The 22,910-nt window shown below is 40.4% G+C and overlaps 3 protein-coding genes across 7 annotated transcripts in view; 2 read left to right on the forward strand and 1 right to left on the reverse strand.

Moving 5' to 3' along the window:
- Positions 1–104: 104 nt before the first annotated feature.
- On the reverse strand, positions 105–7,134 carry pnpla2 (patatin-like phospholipase domain containing 2). Its single transcript, XM_023422604.2, has 9 exons — positions 6,576–7,134; positions 6,045–6,277; positions 5,258–5,323; positions 4,177–4,386; positions 3,977–4,037; positions 3,339–3,563; positions 2,583–2,715; positions 2,201–2,323; positions 105–1,527 (listed from the first exon to the last, which is right to left on the reverse strand). The coding sequence occupies exons 1-9, from the start codon at positions 6,760–6,762 to the stop codon at positions 1,209–1,211; spliced, it is 1,557 nt and encodes a 518-aa protein (XP_023278372.1). The 5' UTR covers positions 6,763–7,134; the 3' UTR covers positions 105–1,208.
- A 2,474-nt stretch (positions 7,135–9,608) lies between these two features.
- Positions 9,609–17,802, forward strand: pidd1 (p53-induced death domain protein 1). Of its 2 annotated transcripts, XM_023422522.2 has the most exons (15): positions 9,615–10,703; positions 10,900–11,313; positions 11,442–11,594; positions 11,724–11,775; positions 11,868–12,069; positions 12,637–12,786; positions 12,895–13,068; positions 13,159–13,306; positions 13,385–13,520; positions 13,607–13,757; positions 13,921–14,044; positions 14,197–14,312; positions 15,015–15,122; positions 15,427–15,623; positions 16,368–17,802. In XM_023422522.2, exons 1-15 carry the CDS (start codon positions 10,100–10,102, stop codon positions 16,600–16,602), a joined length of 2,964 nt encoding a protein of 987 aa, XP_023278290.1. In that variant the 5' UTR covers positions 9,615–10,099; the 3' UTR covers positions 16,603–17,802. The 2 variants fall into 2 exon arrangements, with proteins under 2 accessions (XP_087034414.1, XP_023278290.1); XM_087178288.1 differs by lacking the exon at positions 16,368–17,802 and having other exon boundaries at positions 9,609–10,703; positions 14,197–14,362; positions 15,427–15,564.
- A 344-nt stretch (positions 17,803–18,146) lies between these two features.
- The window catches only part of slc25a22a (solute carrier family 25 member 22a), an 11,919-nt gene continuing 7,155 nt past the window's right edge, over positions 18,147–22,910 (forward strand). The window contains exons 1-2 of one of the 4 annotated variants that reach the window (XM_023422524.2): positions 18,160–18,298; positions 19,811–19,842. The gene's annotated coding sequence lies outside the window, so the exon portion shown is untranslated. Of the gene's footprint in view, positions 18,360–19,810; positions 19,843–20,160; positions 20,978–22,910 lie in introns of those variants that run through there. The other 3 variants (XM_023422523.2, XM_023422526.2, XM_023422525.2) reach the window with 3 other exon arrangements.

The following is a 22,910-nucleotide window of genomic DNA, read 5'->3' on the forward strand; positions in this document are numbered from 1 at the left end:
GCTTTTCATCGTAAGTCACAGTTTTTCTGGGTAATGTGAGGATTATTGCTGTTTAACTGATCTCTGAGAATTCATAGCGATGAGGAAACACTCATAAGCTGCAGTTAATGTTAAACAATACCAGTTTATTTAATAATCACATAAATATTTTTCCCTGCAACATTCTGACAATATGTTAAATTTACTTGGCAATTGTTTCTTTGAAGTTAAAGGCACAGGTTGGGGCTTGATCATACAGTTAGAAGTTCTTGTAGTACACAGTACAAGATAAATATTTAAACAGGTAGGTCATTACCTAAGAACTTAATCTGATGTCGTACAGTGGCATCAAATGAGAAAGTGCAATTCAGATCAAACTGGTTCTTTGATTAATCACAAATAACATACAAATCATTGTTCAGAAGATTTTAAAGCAGAAATACAATAAAATATAGATTTCAATTTAAACCTAAAAGAATTGTAACTTACATGCAAATGATGGAAACAAGTTTCTATCACTGGGAAAACAGAGCAAAGCAGTTTTATATTTCTCATATAAATAACTGTAAAGACATAAGACAATGACATTCAAAGAAAACCTTAAAACATAAAGACAGTGTTTTTTTTTCAAAATAATGCATTGACATTTGCATATAATAAATGGAGTAACTACCTATAGGAAACAAATCCCCCTTCCTTCAGTCCTTCACTGTCTGTGTGGCAGAGTTTCATGCATACAGCAGAGCCACTCTGTTTAACTACTGGTCTGACTGCATTCCACTTAAAACAAGAAAACTCTCCTATTTTAACCATGCTGCTTCAAGTGCGCATTTTTGTTTTTAACATCCTGTAACTCAAGTTTGTACATGACTTTTTAGGTGCATGTGCTAAGTTTAAATGCACTTCTGTAGGCCTGCAGACATACTGTGTCTAAAGGCTTGCCTGATTAGACTGTAGATAAAAGACATATTTCAATGTTATGCATTAGTCAAAAGATACTGAATACACAGTAAGTGTAAATATGGTAGATTACTACCATTTCCACCCACTGTACAAAAGAGTTGATTATATTACAAATACCTACTTGGTATCTTAAGAGTATCTAAATGTCAGGGTGTAAACAGATATTAAAATCTGATTTTAATTAGTTTGAAATGTTCCTGAATCTAGAATAAGTATGTCTTAATCTCAGAGCTGCAGCACCTGCAGCAGAAACCTGTCAAAAGCTCTTAGGAGCTGCTGATGTCGCTGCCGGAGTGGGCAGCAGGTGGAATATTAAGACAACCTGTGTGCATTGTGAGGCCCTCTGTGGAAAGGATGGGTGAGGAGCTATTATTTGGTGGCATCTGTCCAGTTTCGAAGGAGCCTTGCAGGTCCATGTTGATACACAGCACTCCAGACAGCAGCTGTCTCTTGTATTCGTCGAGACGCGAGAAGACATCCTGGACTGAAGAACTTCGCTCATTCACCCAGGTGGGAAACAGGTTGGTGGAGCTGAGCTGGTATGGGAGGGACTGGTAGTGATGTAGCTCCAGCTGGTAGGAAAACCTAGAGTATGCAGAAGTGTGTATGAGGAAACATCTGTAACAGTTTCACTTATTGTTATTAGAGGCTGTAACTGATATTTTTACAATGATAATATAATAAATGAGTGCAAAAGCAATGTGAATGGGGTCACTTGTTTTGATGAACCTACGTTTCAGCTCATTGTTTAGCTGTCAGACTGCAACTTTACCGTTTACTGGTTCACTCTCACTGCTGTCAGTGTTGTTTTGGGGCACAGTACGCAGCTGTTTTCAGTGAAAAAGCTTAAAACCCCCACTGTACACTATTACTGCTCAGCCTCAAACAGCAGAAAGACGCAATTAGCAACTAGCTGGTGAACACAGTTAGCTAATGTTGCTCCATGTCTCATGGATGTGTAAATAAGCAAATGTTTACTCATGAATTTGATTTGTTTACTTAAAAGATTATATCAATGTTGTGTTCACAATTTGTTTCTGCTGCCCCTAAGTTGCCAAAAATGATCGAGTATCATAGATTTAACTCGAAACCTAGCCACGTTCACATACTGTAGCTATCGGCTAGAACCAGTCATGGAACATACAGACCTGTCATGTATTTTGGCATGACTGGGTGTTAAATGTTGCCTTAAAAAGTCATGTATAACTACAGTCTTTGTGACAATACAGCATAAATGTGTAATTGTAGAGTCACCTACCTGGCAGATACGTGCTGCGAAATGCTTTTGGAGGCCTGGCGAAGAACGTGCTGCACGAGTTTTAATATCTGCTCTCGAATCCATCCCACATCTTCCTGCACATCTGGCAACCACTCCAGAAGTCTACACAAAGGATATGCAGCTGTTAGTCAGTATACGCATATTTGAATGTCTTTATGGCAACAACAACAACAGGTACAGGATAGTCAGTTCCACTAATCTATAAAAACATTCTTTAAAAAAATCTACTCAAATTAGTGCAATGATCTCTGCTGTACATATAACTACACATATAAAACCAGAGTAGACACAGTACTATTTTGAGTGCATGTCAAATATGTAAGGAGGGAATGGGACCAGATGTAATTAAGTCCTACAGCACCTGAGAGTCAAGAACATAGCAGACTCCAGAGGGAGAGTGTAGGGAAGCATCATGGCTGAGGCCATCCTGACAGGAAGCAGGTTGCTTAGAGACTGCACCAGGCTCCTCCTCTCCATGCACGCCTCAACTAAAGCTGCAGAGGGAAGTAAAGAGGTGCTCACTGGTTACCATAACTAGTTGCAGATTTACCCAACTTTATTCAAAATTATTCAGGAACAAAACAGGAGACAGAGTACATTACAATATATCAAACAGGCCCTTCTGAAAAGCACCTCACGTTGTTTTGAATTTTAAATATATATATTTACAAGCAGCCACCGGCCTCTAGTTTGGTGTAAAAATCAACTTGGAAAAACTTGAGCTAGTCTGGAAAGATTTATCCTCATCCAATTTGAAGTTAGTACAATGTGAAGTTAAAATTAACTGATAAATAATGAAATCTTCACTTAATTCAACTCTTCAACTGTACTGAAACGGTAACATTGTCTTGGTATTATTAAGCCAGTACAAACTCCAAATCAATCTACTGTGTCACCTGTATTACATCATAAACATGTCGTGTGTAAAAGGAGATATGATGATCACTGATTACATCTGTTCATTTTTTATATGGATATGAACAGAAACTTTAAAACACTTTTAAAACAATAAACCACTACTGCACACTGTGGATGGTCAGCTATAAAGTAAATTAGATGTAATTTATAGTACAAAGTCTACATACATTTTTTAAAAGAAGCTCTGTAGGGTTTTTACCTTTGTGCAGGATAGGCGGAAGGTGTTCCATGATATGCTCCTCTACTGAGGAACTGGAATGAATCACCACTGCTCTCTCTTCTTTCTGTGGGTTCTCTTCCTCTTCATCACTTTTATCATCCTCCTCCTCCTCCTCCTCTTCATCATCATCATTGTAATCCTCCTTTTCTTCTCCATTAGCTAGCAGGGGTCTGTCTCTGAGAGGTCCATTGAAATTAAGCAATCCTGAAAAGAAAAGCAGATATGAAAGTGTTTTGTCTGTTTGTCTGTCATCAGTGTCGAGGTTATTTCTTAATTAGTCTACAAGTTAATAATAATCAACATATGTTAGTTTATTTTGCAATCCCATGCAGATGAAAATGCTGAAAAAATAAATGAATGAATAAATGCAAGCAAGCAAAACAACATGAGAAGCCATAGGGAGCAACACAAGCCGAATCACAAGTAAAAGCAATCTACTGATTTGGTGACACGCGGTCACAGGAAGCACAAGCTCTGATAGCATATCGGTGTGAATGCAATAATACCTTCCGGCCAATGGACAAAAGATCAATTATGCTTGTTAGTACAGACCCCGGTTTTTTATTAAAAAAGAGCTTTGAAGAAAGTTAGAATAAACACAAATCGCAGATTCTTACCATTCCTCTTTAAAAAGTGCAAAGCATCTTTGTATCCCTGTTTACACATGGCCTTCATAATCTGTACTCAAAACAAACATACATTCATCTTTCATGAGTCAAAGAAGAGTTCACTCCAGGTCAACTGAGCAAATCAATTGTATCTGTAGATGTATGTGTGTGTGCATATGGATCAGGGATGTTGTTATCAGATGTCCTACCATTGGGTCTGGAGGGAAAAGAGCTCTGGAGACTCTGTAGAGGTTGGTGAGAGTGAACTGGATGCTTGTGTTGGTGAATCGCAGCTCATGTATGTTGGTCGAGGTGTCTCGGGGGCAGATGTCACTCTCCCCAGAGAACGGGGACACAGTGATGGTGTTTTTCAGCTCATACTGAGGCAGGTTGTCTGAGATTCCTCCATCGACATATCGCTGAACAATAAAAGATAAATGTTAGTATTGGAGAAAACAGATGCAGATCATTAATTGTACAACATCTACAAAATATTTACTGTGAATCCTTTGAAGTAATAAGAGGATATTTGGCCAGAGAGCAGTCATCACCATGTATGATTATAATGACATCATATACTGCATATCGGTTAAATTTTGTTTTTATTGAAGCTTCTGAACTGTTCAACCCAGGGCTGGCAGACACACACACGAGTGTGTCAACAGATAAGATCAGAGTGACATCAGTTTTTTGAATGTGAGTCACTGAGGGGAGGAAAGGACAGAACAACCCTAAAGCCTGGGCCAACTCGGTAACATCTGGCTCTGCCACTCTCAAATTTTGTTCACAAGCCCTGCAAACACACAAGCACATGTAAACTCTTAAAACCCATCACAAAGGCCACAAAGGGAGGGTTGGGAACGCTGGAATTGCTCAATGATATATAACCTCTGTGCTAGAAACATGTCCAGAAAAAGAATACAAGTTCTACTTTCCCCTTTAGTGTGAGATCTCAGACAAACACTAACTCCTGGGGAATTTTATAATCATTGTTTCCACACACGTGCCATTCAGAACAAACACATTCTTGAGGAAGGGAGGGCTCTGAAGTGGGTAGTTACAGGCCAAAAACGTGCCAGAAGTAACAACAACTAAACCCAATGAGAGAAAATATAGTCCATGATTGAAGCAAAGCAGGAGGGAAGAGTGGCCATTACACCTCTCCAACAGTACTACCTACTGTATGTTTAGTTCTTAATTCAAAATGATAACTTATCTTGATTAGCCCCAAAACAGGATATTGGCAACAGAAGGAAAAGTAGAGAACTTAATAATATCAAATCTACTCACCACTCCTTGCAGTGTCGGAGGAATAAGGCCACAATACACTGGGATGTAGGCACTGCAGACACATGCCTAATTCATAAAAAAATATATATAAGAAACACAATTGGACTAAGTAATCTAAAAAGAAATACAGCTGTTGTTGTTCTGACACATTTAGACAAGACTGAAAAGAAACAGACAAAAGTGTTGAATAAAACTAAAAGAATTACACTGTAAACATTATAGTTGAATGTTACAGTATAATGATGTTTTATGAATACTGTGATACCATTATTCAGCATACTGCATTGTCGTAGTGATCATGATATAGCTTGATTTTTGCATTTTTCTGGTCTTAAAGGATACATTACAGTTAAATTAAATTTCTTTCTTCTATTAACATAGCTCTATGAACTCAACTATGGGTGGCAGCTAACAATTGTTTTCATTTTTAATTAATTTTAGGATTATTTTTTCATGTAAGTGATTAATTGCATGATCTAAAAATGTCCAAAAAAAAAAAGTGAAAAAGGCCTGTCACAATTTTCCACAGAGAAAAGCAATAAATCCTCACATTTGAGGCTTTCGTGTGGCATTTTGCATAAAAATTGACTGCACCCTCCTCATTACTAATTGTCTTTAAGTGCTCTTGTATGTAAATGGAATCAGAAAGCACCCATGGGCATCCCCCAAATACAGTCATAATATCAGTATTTAAGTATTAAATCAAGTCTTTCATGATACCTGACATCATTAATATCAACCCACTCTTCTGCTAAGTATTGGGGAAAATATACTACACAGTGCACACCTGCACCAGCTCCTCCTTGTCGTTGAAGTGAGATACCAGGACATTTTCTCCATCTGTCACTCGGGTGAGAGAGATTCCTAACCGTCCGTTCGCCCGATGGTGGCAATCAGCTGGCAAAGTACGCAGCAGCATGTGACGCACAATCTTCACCAGATTAAAAGAAGGATGCATGGGTCCCAGGAATCGCTTTCTAGCCTCTTTGGCAACGTCGATGATACTTGCACCAGCCTCTCCTGTGAAAACATTAAATAAAGGTATATGGGAACTGTTGAGAACTCCATGAGACCTCATAAATGTGCACGAGTTAACAAATACTCGATTAGGTAAAGATAAGATAGAGTTTCATTCATCCAGAAGGATGCATTTGGGAAGGAAAAGGTTCGATACTTAAAGTACATTTTGCTGATTATCCAGTTTGTTTACAGTGTACATCCCAAAAAGATACACTTTAACATAAGCAGTTTACACCAGAAGCAATCTTCTGCATCCTCTCCACACTCATAATTCAAATACGAAACAAAATGCACATACCGAGACATACTCCACTGACCAGGGCAGTGGCAGTGAGGGCCCCAGCTGATGCCCCGTATATGTGCCTGGCATTTTGGACCAAAAAAGGGGCCTGCTCCAGCAGACAGCTGGCCACACCGACGTGATAGATGCCGAGGAATCCACAACCCGCAAACGAGATGTTCCACGGCGAGTCTAACGGGAACATACCGGTGACCGTCCGGAGCTGTGTCAAGTGGGGCTAAGGTCGCTGGCTAACAATAAGGCAAAGTTCACTCACAAATATTAACGACTACCGAAGGACAAAGAGTCTAATTTTAGGACTGAATACTGTTCACCTTTTGTTATTGATGTCTCTTCACATGCTGTCTTTTTCCTGCTAGCTGTTTTTAGCTCTCTAGCTAACGGTAGAAGTCACTTCTTTCGTTGCAGGTGAGTCGCTAAGTTGACATTGTTTGAAAATACAAATAATCTCTTGTACTGAAGCTAAACCCCGTTGGTAAATGTTCTATTAAAGCAGTCCTTAGCTGGTTATATAGCGATATGGTGAACCACGGGGAGTTGTTGTTACTTTTACACACTTGCTTGGTGTGTGTTGGGAGGTGGGCACACAGTAAACCGGCTTACCCAATCACAATCGACAGCGCTGATCATACTGACCAATCACGATTGGAACAGTTGATTAAATGACCAATCACAATTCGCACCGCTGAAACACACGTGAAGTCCGTGAACGGACATTCGCCTCACTTTGACTGCTGTCAAATGTTCCCCACAGGCTATATTGGGACTTTCTTTCGTAATAGGTGTTATCATTAGGAAGAACTCTATATTGATTTCCTAGTATGTGGACTAATATTGGATAGATAAACCTATTGTTTGCAGATCGATTGAAGGAAAACTGCGATTGTGCTCACTAATAGTTATCTTTTTTTGTTTATTTGTTGTAGTAGTCATTTTAAAATTGACAAACACTTTCAGTGTTTTTCAAGAAATGGCCTGCATATCTTTTTAGGTTTGAGAAACTTTATTCAATGAGACGAAATAGAACCAGTCCTAATAATAAAGATGAACAAATCTGGCTTGTTTGCAATGTCCTGGTTACAAAATAGTAAATGGTAGTAGGCTTTCACAAGACAGAATAATGACATTACAAATCTCTTGCATCTGAAACACGTTCAAAAACAAGTTTTTCTGGAACATTTCCTTGAATAAACTATTCACAGAACTAGACTGCAAATAGTCACTTTTTGTGGGCATTGATCCAGGTTATGTTTAGGACATGATTCCTAAGAGAGCATATTCCTATTGTGTAAGCAACACCAGCTAGGGTTCATGGTAAGAAGTGTCCCTTCTTCCCCCAGTTCCCCCACATGCCCAAAAGTCTCAGGTTCACTGAGTTCACCTTTTTTTGACAAAATGCATTAATCCTATAGGAATTTGCACCTTTAAAGTACAATGAAACTAAAGGTCTTGCATTATTATCTAAACTTTTGGCCCTGTCTTTTAGAGGGGCCCTGTGTCAAAATCTACTTTTAAGACCTTAAATATCTTTATTTATATTGTACTCATGTGGTATTAACGTTAATATTACCTAATAAAGTTCCACAGAACAGAAAACCTGTCTGGTAAAATAATGAAGCTCCCATGCCAGCTATGCTATGCATGTGCTTTGTACTTGAGAACATGGAGGCAGTTGGGTATATATGGTGCAGAGGGGATGTTGGATGAGGGAAAAATGTTGAGATTAAGTAGGTTTGTTAAGCGCTTGTATTGTGTTCATTTACAAGGACTCACTTGGATTCACAACAGAGATGTCATTCTGGCTGAGCTACAAAAGACGTGACTTGGAAGGTGAAATGTGCCTGACCAGGAGATGACTGCCACACTGGGAGGCTGGGAGGATTTCTGAGGACCATTTTGTTATTGTGCCCAAATATCTCAATGTACCACTGTTGGCCTTTGGAACAATATGAACTGAACAAATTCTTTTCACTATGATTAAATGGTTTCCACAACAGAGATGAACTTTTGACATGTTTTTTAAAATGCAATGCAGTTTTTAATGATCAGCTATGAATGGACCACAGTGAATGGTACTGAGATCTTTAACTTCATTACAAGTAAAAGCCCTGAATTCATAGTTTTATCAAAGTAAAAATGCAGGCGTAGTAACAGCAGAGACATATATATATATTATATTATTAAATATATTATATTTATATATATATATATATATATATATATATATATAGTACAACACTAGGCACCAGAATGGCACTTGTCAGAAGATTATTTAATATTAGAATCATTACAACCTTGCATACTGTTGGGTTGTTTGTTATATAAAAATGATTTCATTATATGATGCTTTGTGTGTGGTAAAATCTTAATCTGAAAAGATATGCCACTGAAATCATTTATAGACGTTTGCTGTGTTTTATTATAATCAGTTAATAAACTGAGAAAAAAATAAACTGAGTTAAAAAAAAAAACGTTGTAATTTAAATGATTAAATTCCAATTATGCAATATAAAACTCAAAGAAAAACAATTATGTCCTTTTCCTGTCTTTAAAAGGTGAATTTCAAAACTGATTTTCAAAATTTATTTCAAAAGGGTCTAAACTTTTTTTTTATTCCATTTGTTTGATGTGTCTGGCTGTCATATTAGTAAAAATGAAGAAATTAATTAAATGAATAAATAAATAAGATTTTTTGGGTAAGATGAAATACCTTTTTCTAAAATTCAACACTTAGGTCAAGCAATGATCCAACAATAACAAGTAGCCTACAACTATAACTACTTCTCTTGCTGGTTTACGCAATAGACATTTGAATTTTATGTCATTAGAAATGTTTACAGTGGGAGCCATGGGCAAACGGCGCCACCACATGTCCGAGCAGGGAATGACAGCGAGGCTACACGTTGAGCACATCTGTCCCGCCCTGAATTGAAACTTTGGCGGTGCTAGCATCGAGGTGCTCGGTGTTAGACATAACAATAAGCGGACGGGCGGGGCTTCTTATTTTTAAACCGATACTCATACATACACTCCGCCCGTCGCAACGCAGAGGACGCTGTGAAGAAAATCGAACGACTGACTATGACGCAAAGGCTTTCCTTCAAAAACATTCGAGTTCGAGGAAGTAAACGGAGTGGAGAAATAGGTTAACCCCAAGACCAATGTTACACATTATTTTGTAAATAACACTGTATTAGCTTGTAAGCAGCAGTAGTTAAATGTCTAACGTAGCCACAGAGGTCAGTAGATATGTAATTCTTAGCTGACATTCATAGCTTGACACAGCGTAACATAGCTGTGGTTAGCTAATAGCTACTACTACCTTCACATAGCAAACATGTCTAGTAAAATATAACTTTTCATGGCAGTCATTTAGCGCTGGCTGGCAGTAATGACAATGAACATATCCGGTCCTGTCATGAGTAACGTTACAGACACAGGTAGAAAGAAAATCTCCCGGACAATATTGGACTAGCAGGTGACTGTTAGCCGGCTGTGTAGTGTCATAAACATTGGCTTCAATGGAGAGGTGCAGCGAGGAAGATGGAGCTCATGATGAAGTGAATGGAGACCAGGCAGCCGGTTGGATTGTGAGGACAGACAGGTTGGAGGCTGGAGAAGAGCTGGAAACTACAGCATCCCAGGGTGGATTACCTTTTATGGATATTACTGGACCTACGATACCAAGTGGTGTGATGCCTGAGGGCCAAGCAGGAGTCTTGGAGCCAGAGAGGGATGAGAGCATAGCTGCTCCCTCTGTGTCTCCCTCCAGCATCATGGACACCTGCGGTCCTTCCATGTCAAGCATCTCCTCCTCCTTGTATTCATCCAGCCATCATCATACCAATTTTTCTTCCCCATCCTCATCTTCCTCTTCCTCTGTCCTGTCTCTGACTCCACCCTTGCCTCCCTCTGTGGAGCTCTCAGCTGTGTTGACTGATACAAGGCTGACCCTGGATGTGTACCAGGGAGGAGCCTCTGCACTGCCACTGCTATGGGCGTCCATCCCCGGGCAGCTGAAGGGCCTCCAGTACCTGAGACTGGGCTCTGAAGATAAACCAGGGCTAGATGATGCACTGGATGTCGTACCCCATCTGACAGAGCTGTGCTCACTGGCTATTCGGGGTATTTTTCTGATGAATTTAATGCGGTATCAGTTGCATGTTGGCATAGATGATTAAATGGCTTACTTTCACATACTTAAGTGGATACAGTAAATACTGTGTTAATGTGTTATGATCTGTTATGTCCTTCTCTCTTTTTTTCTCCTTGCTTTGGTCCAATATTTCTGTTTCTGACTAACTTTTCTTTCTAATTAAAGGACACCGTTTCTATGACTCGCAAGGTGATCCGCTGCCCGGCCTCCTCACCACTTTGCCCACAACTCTTTCCACCCTGTCTCATCTGGTGCACCTGGATCTCTCCTTTAACCAGCTCTCCTCTCTGCCCTCGTGCATGTTCAGCATCCCTGCGCTGACTTCCTTGCTTCTCTGTCACAATTGCCTCTCAGCTTTGCCTCCTGATTTAGGCCAGCTGTCCTCCCTTACCTACCTCTCCCTCCTGGGGAACGAGCTTGTCTCTCTTCCCCCGAGTCTGGGTCAGCTGAAAGCACTACAGACACTGGATGTTTCACATAATCTCCTCCAGCATCTGCCTGATGAAATTGGTTCTCTGGAGGACCTTGTTAAGCTGGAATTGTCCCACAACAAGCTGAAACGGCTACCAGAGACCATGGGTAAGGGTGTATGGGTGAGTGGGTGTGTTGAGGAAAGTCCATTACATCAATATACTGTAGTTGTCATTTTGTGAAAATCATAAATGTAGCAATAAAAAATGTGGAAACGTCTCTGCCTTGTTGCCCAGGCTCTCTCCTTTCGCTCAGGGAGCTTTTCATCTACAGCAATGACCTCCGTCTGATCCCCCATTGTCTGAACAAACTGCCTCTGCTGAAAATAGATGTGCGTGACAATCCTTTGGGGCAACCCCCGACCCCTCCTCCTCTCCCTCCTACACCTGGTGAGCAGAGAAAAAAAAAAGGGCTTCAAATTGATTTAGTGCTCAAATCATTTTGACTGTGTTTCATCAGATAGTATTTACATGCTGTCAGTGCATATAGTCTCAGTAACATTACTGTTTTCTTACCAGATCTAGCTGAACCAAAAATTCCAGAGTTGCACCTCGGATTTAAGCAACACAGGTACAGTGTCAGTCTCAGCATGCAGATATCTTCTCATCCTCTTTAATAATATTGGGAGTTAAGGGGATTCTGATACTTCTTTTGTTCCTTAGTTTCTGTGTTTCGTCTGCTGGGTGTCATGTGTTTCTCCCAGGGGGGGCTGAGCTGCTTTTCCCCCCGGGGTGCCTGGAGAAAACCACAAGGCTGGAGTGGTGTGAGAAAAGGCCAGAAAGGAAGTGGGTTTGGTTGGAGGAACATGAGATCCTACTGAGTCGTCCTCTGGAACTTCGTCCCCATGGAATTACATTTCTTAAGGTAAATAAACTTAATTTATTCACATCTGTATCCACATAACTTCTCCAAAATCACGATTGTGAAGGCTGTCCTGAACAGATACAGCAACATGAACATTTTATAGCTGGAATGCACTGAGCTAAGTTTTATCATTTGATCACAATCCTGTTACTTCAATATTGGGTATCTGGCAATACAAGAATCGACCCAATACTAGAGCTTTCTTTTTCCTAAATTTAAAAACTATGTACCTCGCTGGAACTCCCTGGAATCATTTTTATGTAAGGTAACATGAGGCCATAGATTTTTGTGGCTCTAAAAACTGACTTGTTAGCCTGCATTGACTGAATGACTGCGGTTATTTATAATGACACTCACAAAGAAACTGTATTTAAAGCAGATCAGTCATCTCATTGCTGATATTTGATCTGCTGAATAAGGTCAGTATCTACGCAGATATTGATTCTGCCTATTGGACTGGTGTATCTCTATTTCATGAGTCATATGTTATTTTTCCTCCCTCTTGTGATTCTGTTCTATTCTGCACTTTCATGATGTAAATATACTTCAACTTTAAAATCCTTGCAGCCTGTGGAAGTATGTGTGCCGTATCATCGGGCTAAAAGAAGGGAGGTGGTCGTGCGGAGGTTTGACGGACATTCATGGAGCACTCTGCCCACTGATCTAAGGAGGGGAAGCGACAACCATAGCAGTCACCCCGGAGGACGTCCAGCCAGGGTAAAGCACAATCTTCCCAATTCACAAAAATATTACAATATCAACATGTCTTTTTCTTGGTTGTGCGAATTGTAACATTATTGTTCAAATTACCCGTTGTACCTGTAGTTGGCGTGCTGCTCAGTGCGCCAGTTCTCCTGGTTTATGGCAGTGTCCTGTCCAGTGAAGGACAGTTGCTCTGTTACATCAGCTGGAGCCCTGCTGGTGTCCAGCTCTGACCCCGGAATCAAGCTCCACTTCCCGCCAGACTCTACCGTACAGACCCGCACCATAACGTTACAGGTAGGCACTGCAAGTGGAAAATCACCACATCAGTCTGTCGGTGTGGCTATTAGTGGTCTTCAAGGCTTTACGTTTCCTCTATTTCTGTAGGTGTTGCAGGTGTCTGTGTCAGAGGTACAAACACTATGTGGCGATCCTCAGGCCAGGGTCAGCCCTCTCCTTTGCCTCTCCCAGACTCCTAACATACATTTCCTGCAGCCTGTCAAAGTTCAGATCCCACTGCCACCTGGAGTCACAGGTACAGTATGCCACGTTCATTTTTTACATTTACAACAGGATGTATCAGCATGTATTAAAATGTGTGGTGCTTCTGCAGGCCATACAGTTGATACGACCTGTTTGCATCTGCTCCATGGAGACCCCACTGCCCAAACCTGGACTGATATCACATCACAAGTGTCTCTCTACGTCACTCATTTGTATGCCATTTTCTACATAACACATTTCTCCTGGTAAGTGCCTGTAAGATATTCTCATGATGCAGGCTTCATTTATATATTTACACTGTATCAATACAGCTTTTTGTCAACCATTACAGGTACTGGCTGTGGTACACCACTCAGCGCTGTGTTAGTGGGGTGGTCAGAAAGGTCTATCAAAGACTAAAACAGTTTAAGGTCCAGTTCCTCGTCCTCCAGCGGAAGACTGATCCCTCACAAGTTTTGTTACAGTGTTTACCTGCTAACAAGGTTGTAATTCTCTCCGTGCAGTAACTGTGAAGTTTATCAGAAATACTTACACCAGGGCAGCCTGTGTCTCTGTTTGAGTCCAACTGATTTCACCATGGGTGTGAAAGCCAGCGTAATGTTTATGCATAAATGCTGAACAATGATTATGGTGCTTCCTGTCCAGGTGGAAGGCAGAGTGCAGTCTCTGTCAGAGCAGTATGATGGACCTCAGCCTTCAGACCTGTGTGACCTGCTGGAAGGAGAGCAGTTCTTTGCCGGCTTTGAGAGGGGCTTAGATATCAGTGCAGGTCTGAAGTCCTCTTTGAGGCTCTATCTTAAATAAACATTTTTTCTTCTGTTCCCTTTCCTTCCAAGGTCTTATGATGTGCTGTTGTGTAATAATTGTCCGCAAAAAGTTTTTGCATGAAGCCTTGAGATGATATGTTCCTGTTTTCTGCAGACAGACCAGACTGTGTGCACGGAAGACTGTGTTTTGAGTTTTACTCCAGCCTGAAGAATCTGAAGGAAGTGTACATCTGTCCAGCTCTGGGTCAGAGTGGGCCAGTGAGGGGACAAGTAAGACGGACATCATATTCAGCAGACGAAAGAGTGCAGTGGCTGGAAATGTATTCTGACATATTTTGTTTTTGAACACGTATAATCACGTATAGTCACGTTGTGTATCTTATAAATCCAGATTAAATAGTGGTATCTATGGTGCAAAGACATCATGACTTGACCTACAGTAAAAGACTGCACACATCACCCATCCACATACAATACAGCATATTCTACACTATGTAACCAGAACAGGAGAAACTCTGCTCTCCGTAATAAAATACAAATCCAGTAATAAATACTGCTAAACCATCTTTAATGGTTGGTTACTCAGAAATGTGTTGATTCAGCTCGTTGTGAGATGTTCTGGGGTGTTTTTGTATCGTGCTGTGTATGTAAAAGAGGTGCACACTCAAAACACCTTTCAACATAATGATACATCAAACTGCAAATTTCAGCCCTAAAATGTACTGTAGAAATGACTTAAAACATTAATGGCTAAATTATTGGTCCCAAATAAAACCATTGTAAGCAGAACTTTTTTTGTAAGGTAGTAATTATTTGGTAGTATGTTTTTTTTATTGCATTGTGTTAACATTTAATGGATGTTTCCATCTTTGTGGTTACTTAGTGTGACGTGTTGTTATTTTGTCCCATGAATCAGTTAGTAAGTATTGTTCGGACAACACACTGACAATATGCTTTGGACCTCTGTTCCAGGTATCTTTTTATAGAGGAGAGATTCCCAGCAATCTGCCAGAGGAAGTGGCACGAAAGAGGAAAGGACATGACAGCCAGTGGCTTGCAACTTTACCACTAAGACTTCCTGTCAGTGGAAATGACTTTTTTCCTTCCTTATTTAATATTTTTTCGTTTCTGGACAGTATGTGAATTAGTATGAATATGTTGTGTATTTGTTGTTAAGATATTGGATTATATCCTTATAATTTCAGAATATGTGTATATTGTTAGTAATAAGAAAAAATATGTACAATGTTCCTCCCATCTGCATTATTATTTAGCATCTAAACTCGATGCCAAATAATGTTGTGCTTGTTAGCTGCTACCTATAAATAACATCAAAACCTGAGGGAACACTGCATATATTATCTCCTCTCTGTTTTTGTGATAGGCTCTAAACTCGGACAACAGTTACATCATGGAGGAGCTCCAGCATCCTCCTCTGAACCTAGGTGACCCTGAGAGCGGCTATCTGACAGAAGCCAACCTGCTGTCCATCTCTCTTCAGATAGGACAGGACTGGCGTGTCATTGGCATCAATCTTGGCTTAAGCTACCAAGAGCTGGACCGCATCCAGTACAAGCACAGGTTGGAACAACATCCTGTTCAGTCAGAATTTCTTATTTGAACTCAACAATATTGGTAATTTGCAGGTTGTGATATTTTTTATTTTTACACACTATCATATACTTACTCTATACTTGGGATTTTGAGATCTAAATTTAATTCAGTTAAATGTTTATTTTGACGCAGAGACGAAATGGTCACCACACTGCCAAAATGTAATATTATGAATTCAGCCTGTCATATTTGGTTTCTTTGGAAACTTTGATATCTTGACTATCTTGGCTGCAGCAGAGGTTCAGATAAATATGTACATTCATATCTCTACACGAGTCTGTGATGTAGTCGGTGTGTGTTTGCACAGCCGAAGCCTCGCAGGGAACAAAATGGAGTGAGATGTTGTGTGACTGAAGGAAAGCCTGCAGTGGGAGAGAAATGGTAGAGAATTTTGATTGTTTTAATCTGCACTGTCAGCCATCACTAAGCCATCTGGGACACTGCAGGAGATTACACACAGATTGATGCTCATCTGCCCCCCCCCCCCCCCCCCCCCCTTCGTGCTCAGAAAACCTCTCATGACTCATCCTGGAGGTGGATGAAAAATTATACATTATGTAAAATTCTGTATATATGTAGTTAGGATGGTTTGTGTGTAAGATTTTCATGTAGGAATGCATACATAATTTATCTTTCAGCCCCTTTGTAGGTCACTGCAACTGGAAACATATTATGTGAGATTTCTTGTGCATGTCTTCTTCTCCCCACCAGAGACAACCTGGGAGCCTTGGTGCTGGACGTGCTGTTCCACTGGGCCCGGGGACAGAGGAATGCAGGACCTGGAGCAGTGTCGAGGCTGGTGGCCGCTATGATAGAGAGCGGCAGGAGAGACCTTGCAGATGAGATTGAGGACATAGTCAGTATAGGAAGGAGAAAGTACTCTGAGTCACTGAGGAGAGTGGGCCTGGAAGCAGAGAGCTCCTCCCTCGATGAAACACAGCAGTAGATGAGCCCTTGCTGGGTGCAGATGGCTGACTTACACTTGAGTAACATGTTTGTTTACAATCCGCCTCCATCGCCTCATCCTGCTGTCTAAACAACTGTCCTGGAGTACAAAAAAATCTCTCTCTTTTGCAATCACGATAGTCAGGTATAAGCTGGAAACACCTTCCACATAACCCAGAGATTAAAACAAGCAAACTGGATGAACTTTTTTTTTCCCTTTCCACTTTTTCAAAACTATGTCAGTGTCATGAAACAGCACTGTGACAGCTCATTTGTGCCAGGAAAAGAAGAAAAATTATGAAAAGTTATGCTTTATAACAATACTAATATGCTAAGTCAAAATTATGAGATACCAAGTCACAATTTTGACTTACCAACTTCATATATCATAATTACCAGCTCGTGGCTGGTGTTATCGCCTTCAAAGTCGGTGTGTGTGTCATCATGGCGAAATGTGGTCCTGGAGACACCTACTGTAGCCAGAACTACCACAGAGGCAGTTTTGAGTATTCTTGTATTTTGATATGTCTGTGGACAAATTTTTGTCACGACGATAGCGTCACAAGACGCTATCGTGTGCAAGATCCAGTCATGAAACTTTACAGTTGTGTAGTTGAGATCAAAATGAAGGCCGAGTTTGAAGATGGGTCTGGTCTGTCCCATGAGCAAAAATATTATCTTAGTAAGACAATTACTTTGACTTAGTACAAAGCATTTTAAAATTGTGCAGTAGTAAGACAAACCTTTTACTAAGCATCTCATAATTGACCCAGTATCTCAAAATCATTATTTTTTAGCTTAGTCAAAGTTATGACTTGGTATCTCATCATTATGACTAGCTGATTACTTATTAACTTGCACTAACTTACTTGTTACTTAGTAATATCTTTCTTTTCATCATGTCTAACTTTCCATGTTTTTTTAGTTCATTTCTTGGCAGAATTGGCCTCCATATAATTCACCTGCACCTTACTGGACAAAGTTAAGAGGTTTCAGCAAACACTGGCAGCTGTGTGACAGAATAACACACTGAAAGTGCATGAGGAGGCCATTTTTATGGTTGATTGAATTTCTTCCTTGTGTGCCTTTGGTCCCTGAGCAACCACTTTAGCTGCAGCACAAACTCAGTGACACATCAGGATATTAGGTTTTTGTAATGTATGAATTTAATCTTGTAAATAAACCTGTGATATAAAGAAAATACTGCACATGTCAGCTATTTTATCACTTTTTTGCTGAGAGGTCTGTAGCAACGCGCTTTTTTTTAGCCACATTTATTGCTGCATGATCCCCTCCATCCCCAATATTTCCACTATAGCAATTTTTCTATTTTTATGTTCAAGGTCATGGGGTTGAGAAGAATCGTCATGATGACGTTGCCCCTCATCCCCCTCCCCTACACATTTACTGCATATTAAAAATGTCTGTACTTCTACTACATACCACTAGAGGACCCCTTTCTTTAAATCCCTATGCTGTGTGTTTTTTCTACCCCATCGCCAGGCAGGCTGCTCCCCCTCCCTCCCTGCTTGCCTGCTTTCACTCCCACCTCCTCCACCTCCCCTCCACTGGACTCAAATGCTAGTAACACCGGTAGGTTAGCTGTTGTCGGTCTGTCAGCCAAAGATCCAGTGAGGAAAAGCTTTGATTTCACGCTACGACCGCACCAGGACAGATAACGGAGACGCCTGTATGTGGTACGTACACACCGGGATGCGGTAAAACTCTTGTTGTGGATGTGGCGGCTGTCTGATTCAGGTAATGTGTTATTGGCTTGAAGCCGTTAAAATCTCACCTGGGAATTACGTGAAGGCGACATATTTAGCTAAATTTGCTGGTGAAAGAAATGTAGATGAGGTAACGTGAATAGACAGCTAGCACTGGAGACTGGGATGTGATTGTACGTACGGGAGGTTGTCGCGTCGTTGTGAGAGGCGGTAGATCATTGTCCGTTATATGGAAAATCATACGGTGGGTTTAAAGATGTAACGGTAACGGTCGGGCCTATTGCTGACTCTTAAAGTGTAAGATACCGTGATTGTCGGCATTAACGTGAAGAAAAAAAACACGAATGAATAACCGTGATATTCGGGTCGTTAACATGGGCTGTCAAATTTTCCCCCGTGAACCCGACGAGCCGTTAGACAGGAGTGTAACGGTTATTCATTATTATGTCAGAGGCGGACGCATTTTATCAGGTTTGAAGGGTTGTGTCTCAGTGGTTGTATGCTTGCTTTCTTTTGGGTGTTAACACAGAATTACCGTATTTCTTCCCGACCTGTAAGCGGCCACAGCGGCTGCCTTCTGCCGGCGTCTGCCGCTCAGTGTCGAGGGAGTAATTATCATCATGTGGGCTGGGATGTTGGTAGTGGAGGGTAAACCCACTTAAACTGTACCCTCCTCCTTTTTCATTGGTAGAGAAAAGTGAAGCTATTCACATCTGACATGCAGAATCTAGCTAAACATTAACATCCTACTACTTCTAGAAAATCAAACTAATGCCAATTGGACTATATTTGGGGGGAAAAAGAGTTAATTGTTATTGCTCAATGTTTTGCCTGCTGGAAGCCATTTACATTTTACCCACTTTCCTTCAGTATTTACCTCCTCAACCTGCTGAGGCCTCAGACTCATCCAAAGCACACATAAGGGAACATTTAACTGTTGAGCAAGACATGAGATGAACATGCAAATTTGTAGCAATTCATGCTTTTAAGAGAAGCAACCTTTTTTTTTAACAGTTACTAGTGTATAGGCAGCAGTAGATAGGTTATGATGAGGCCAAGCAGTGTAATAAAGCATTCCTGCAGCCTTGAAATAATTGATGAAGCGAGGCATTCTTGGGTGTAAGGTGACTCATCCGGTGCTCTCCAAATGAAATGTTGTACCTTTTTGGCTGTAATGCTTAAAATATTGCATTACTTTAATTCAGAAGAAAATAACAACCTTGTGTAAAATGTTAATTTAATCAGCATGCAGGACTACAGGCATGTAGCAAAAATCCCAGAGGCAAGGACTGCTAAATGTCACTGGTATATGTGCACTGAATGGAAATGTTAGATGCTGGGTAGATGCTGTGTTCCTGTGCGAACACTGTGTGTCAAGGCCTTACTGAATTCTGAAGACTGTAACCAAATGCCTTAATCCAACATTTGGCTTTCTTTCTAAGGAAAATTCACTTACAATTGTCTTTTTATTTACCTATCAAGGCTGCAGGAAAGATGAGATGAAGGCAAAACAGGTGATACAAGAGAAAAACCCCAGCTGACTTCAGAAACTGGGCCACCAGGGATACCTGTGGTGCCAGAGGAGGGACTAAACTCTACACCACCTCTCTGCACAGGAGGGGCAGTTTTTCTGGCTGAAAGTTAGGCCCATCTGGTTCTTTCTGATCTGCACCCAGCGACTACTAAAATGCATAATTGTGCAGGTGTAATGGCTGCCATACAAACTCAGAATAGAGCACTTGTGGTGGAAATGCATTGCTGTGTCCAGATCATAACTCTCACTCCACTGGTTGTAAATGGAGATTGCGAGAGAGCTTTCATAAGTAGGTATTAGGTGTATAATCCTGATGCTGTTGGGAAGAGGGAATAGTAATCAGATTTATCTGTGACACCACAAAATTCATCCCTTGTATCCGCAGTGCTGTAGATGTCCAAAAATAGAACACATCTTATAAACCGTTATTATAAAAAAAAGCATGATGACGTAGCAGATGTCAGGTTTTTTTTGTGAAGAACAGTAGATATACATTTGTCAGTGCAGAGAACTATTTAAAACCTAATCCTTTTCTAAATAATTGATGCAACAAATACAATATCAAGGACAATATCAAGCTGAAAGTAAGCCGTATACTGTAATACTAGCTCTAGTAGCCTTACAGTAGACTTAAATATTACCCAGAAATGAAGAAAAATAATGTCTGCAGAGGCAACGTAACAGTGGACAGACTGAGTTTTATATTTGATCTGGGCTCTGTGCTCTAACAGCTCAGAGAAATACTTGACATCTGATGGAGGATTGCAGGAACACACTTGTGTCTGAAACAGACCTCAGTGCAGATCCTCTGTGGATCAGCCTACAGAGTGCGTGTATTTAATCAAACCAGTTCATGTGAGACAGATGGACTGGTAAGTAACAACAGCCTCTTCTCTAAGCTAATGAGGAAGGGCCTGTGTGATATTCATTTCGTAACTGTCCTTTCGACCCACCGTAGTCACGTGAGTTGAGGGCTGACTACCACAGTGCTTTGTCACTACAGCCACTCACAGTCTCCTATCAATCACCAAACTCACTGTCATTTAGTCAGCAAGACCTTTACTCTATTTGGCACTCGAGGACAGAGAGGAAGCCAAGGAGCTGTGCTAGATGAGGTAAATTTTTCTCTGAGTGATTTGAATTAAAGGAGTAAAATTTGCATTGAGTTTCGCATAGTAAATAAAGTGGGGCAGACTTGTCTCCAGATTTTTTTTGTATTTGCAGGGTTATATTTATCTTTTTTGTGATTCTTTTTGTGACTGAGACATGCCTTAGTACAGATTAGTGAAAGCAAGAAACCACATCTATGCTCTTCAGCCACACAGTTTCATGAATTAGAGGATGTGGAAAGATCTTACATGAAAGGTTACCGTTTGTAGCTATCATTCTAATATAAGCCTTATTTTCACATTGTCCTAAAATGCACAGTATGTATTTGATATTATTAAATTGTGTTAAAGCAAATTCAAAAAACATTTGAGACCATGTTGTGAACATTTTATTCAACATATTCACCTCAGTCGCATTATACTCAACTGCTTTTAAATTCAAGAGAATTAAAAGACAGCAGGTATATTTTCATATTTAAGATTATTTTCCCTGTGTGCATATTACATGTGGTGTCATTCATACATGGTATGTAAAACAGCATGCTGCCACAACCTCTGCCCCACCTTTGTCAGATTACACAGACTACTACAGTAGATCATTACACAATACGATTAACCTTATCATTAATCATTTAACCTTAGACATTGGTCCATAAATTTGTTCTTTTGAATTTAAAAAACTTCAATAAAAGTTGTTTTTTTTAATCAATCTAAAGACCTGATTTGTAGAACTGCATGTTGCTTTACTGACAAGTAAATATATTTGTCAGTAAGCCAGTGTTTATTGCCTCATTGTTCAAGTTGAAATGATGAACAAGGGTCAGAACAGAGCTGTTATCTGTCTGTCAGTTTCCTGGCTCTCTACTAACTCTTTCATCAAGTGTGTCCAATGGCTGGTTCGAGCCTTAGGTTCAAGGTTCTGCAAGTTTCACAATAACCTTGTCTATTGTTTACTCATCAGTTCTTATCTTCTTTAGAGGTACAAACTCAAAATATGACCTCTGTGTGAATGTGTGTGTGTGTGTGTGTGTGTGTGTGTGTGTGTGTGTGTGTGTGTGTGTGTGTGTGTGTGTGTGTGTGTGTGTGTGTGAGAATCTGAGAGAAAGAAAGATGTTAAAAGTCACTTGTGGTCAGTTAGTTTGATAAAGAAATTTTTCAGTCACTTTTAATCCATTGTTATGTTCATCATGTGTGCTCAGTAGTAACTCTCCTCCTATAATAGCTGAGTGAATGGAAAAATGACCTGAGTGAGCTGAAATGACTTTAAAGTGATTTGTTGACGTGGTTACGTGGGGTCTGGAGAGAAGAATTACCCATTTCTCCTGCAGTTTCCTGACGGTTTGTTATTTTTTCATGTGCTGTGAGAATAAAAGCAATTCTTTGGAGATTTGGTTGATGAGTGATGCCACTGTGCTGTGGACCCAGCACATTGGAGCTAGTTGTTTCCATACAGACTCTAATTGTCATGACAAGACACTGCAGCCAGGCTGTGACTGAGGGTCAAATAAATGCCCTGGTGTAGACACAGTTGTATGGTGCAGATGAAGTGGGTGAGTAAAGCCGCAGGCCTGGTAAAGAAGGAGAGATGTCAGTTTGATGGGTGATTCATGTAAGACTGCAGTGCTGTTTACAACCCATACATTTTCCTCTCAGTCCTAAAACTAACAGAACATATAGCCTTCTGTAAATTTTGGTTTAAAGAGAAACCAGAGAGCAGACTGTGGTGTTAACATGCTATGTGAATATTCTTGAGGAAGTCTGGCAGGAAATAGGGAAAGAAAAGTAGCATGCAAAAAGTGGGTTAAGTGTCACTGCTGGGTGAGAAATGGTGAGGTAGATGAATAATCACCGGGAGATGAGTGATGGAGGTGAGCTGTGAAAGTGTGAAGAGCTGAGAGGAGAGCACCCAGCCAACAGAGACCAGAGAGGCGTCTCACTG

The sequence above is a fragment of the Seriola lalandi genome, unplaced genomic scaffold (assembly GCF_002814215.2).
Source record: "Seriola lalandi dorsalis isolate HSWRI2012SDOR001 ecotype SW California unplaced genomic scaffold, Sedor1 jcf7180002054682, whole genome shotgun sequence".
In the NCBI taxonomy this organism is placed as follows: domain Eukaryota; kingdom Metazoa; phylum Chordata; class Actinopteri; order Carangiformes; family Carangidae; genus Seriola; species Seriola lalandi.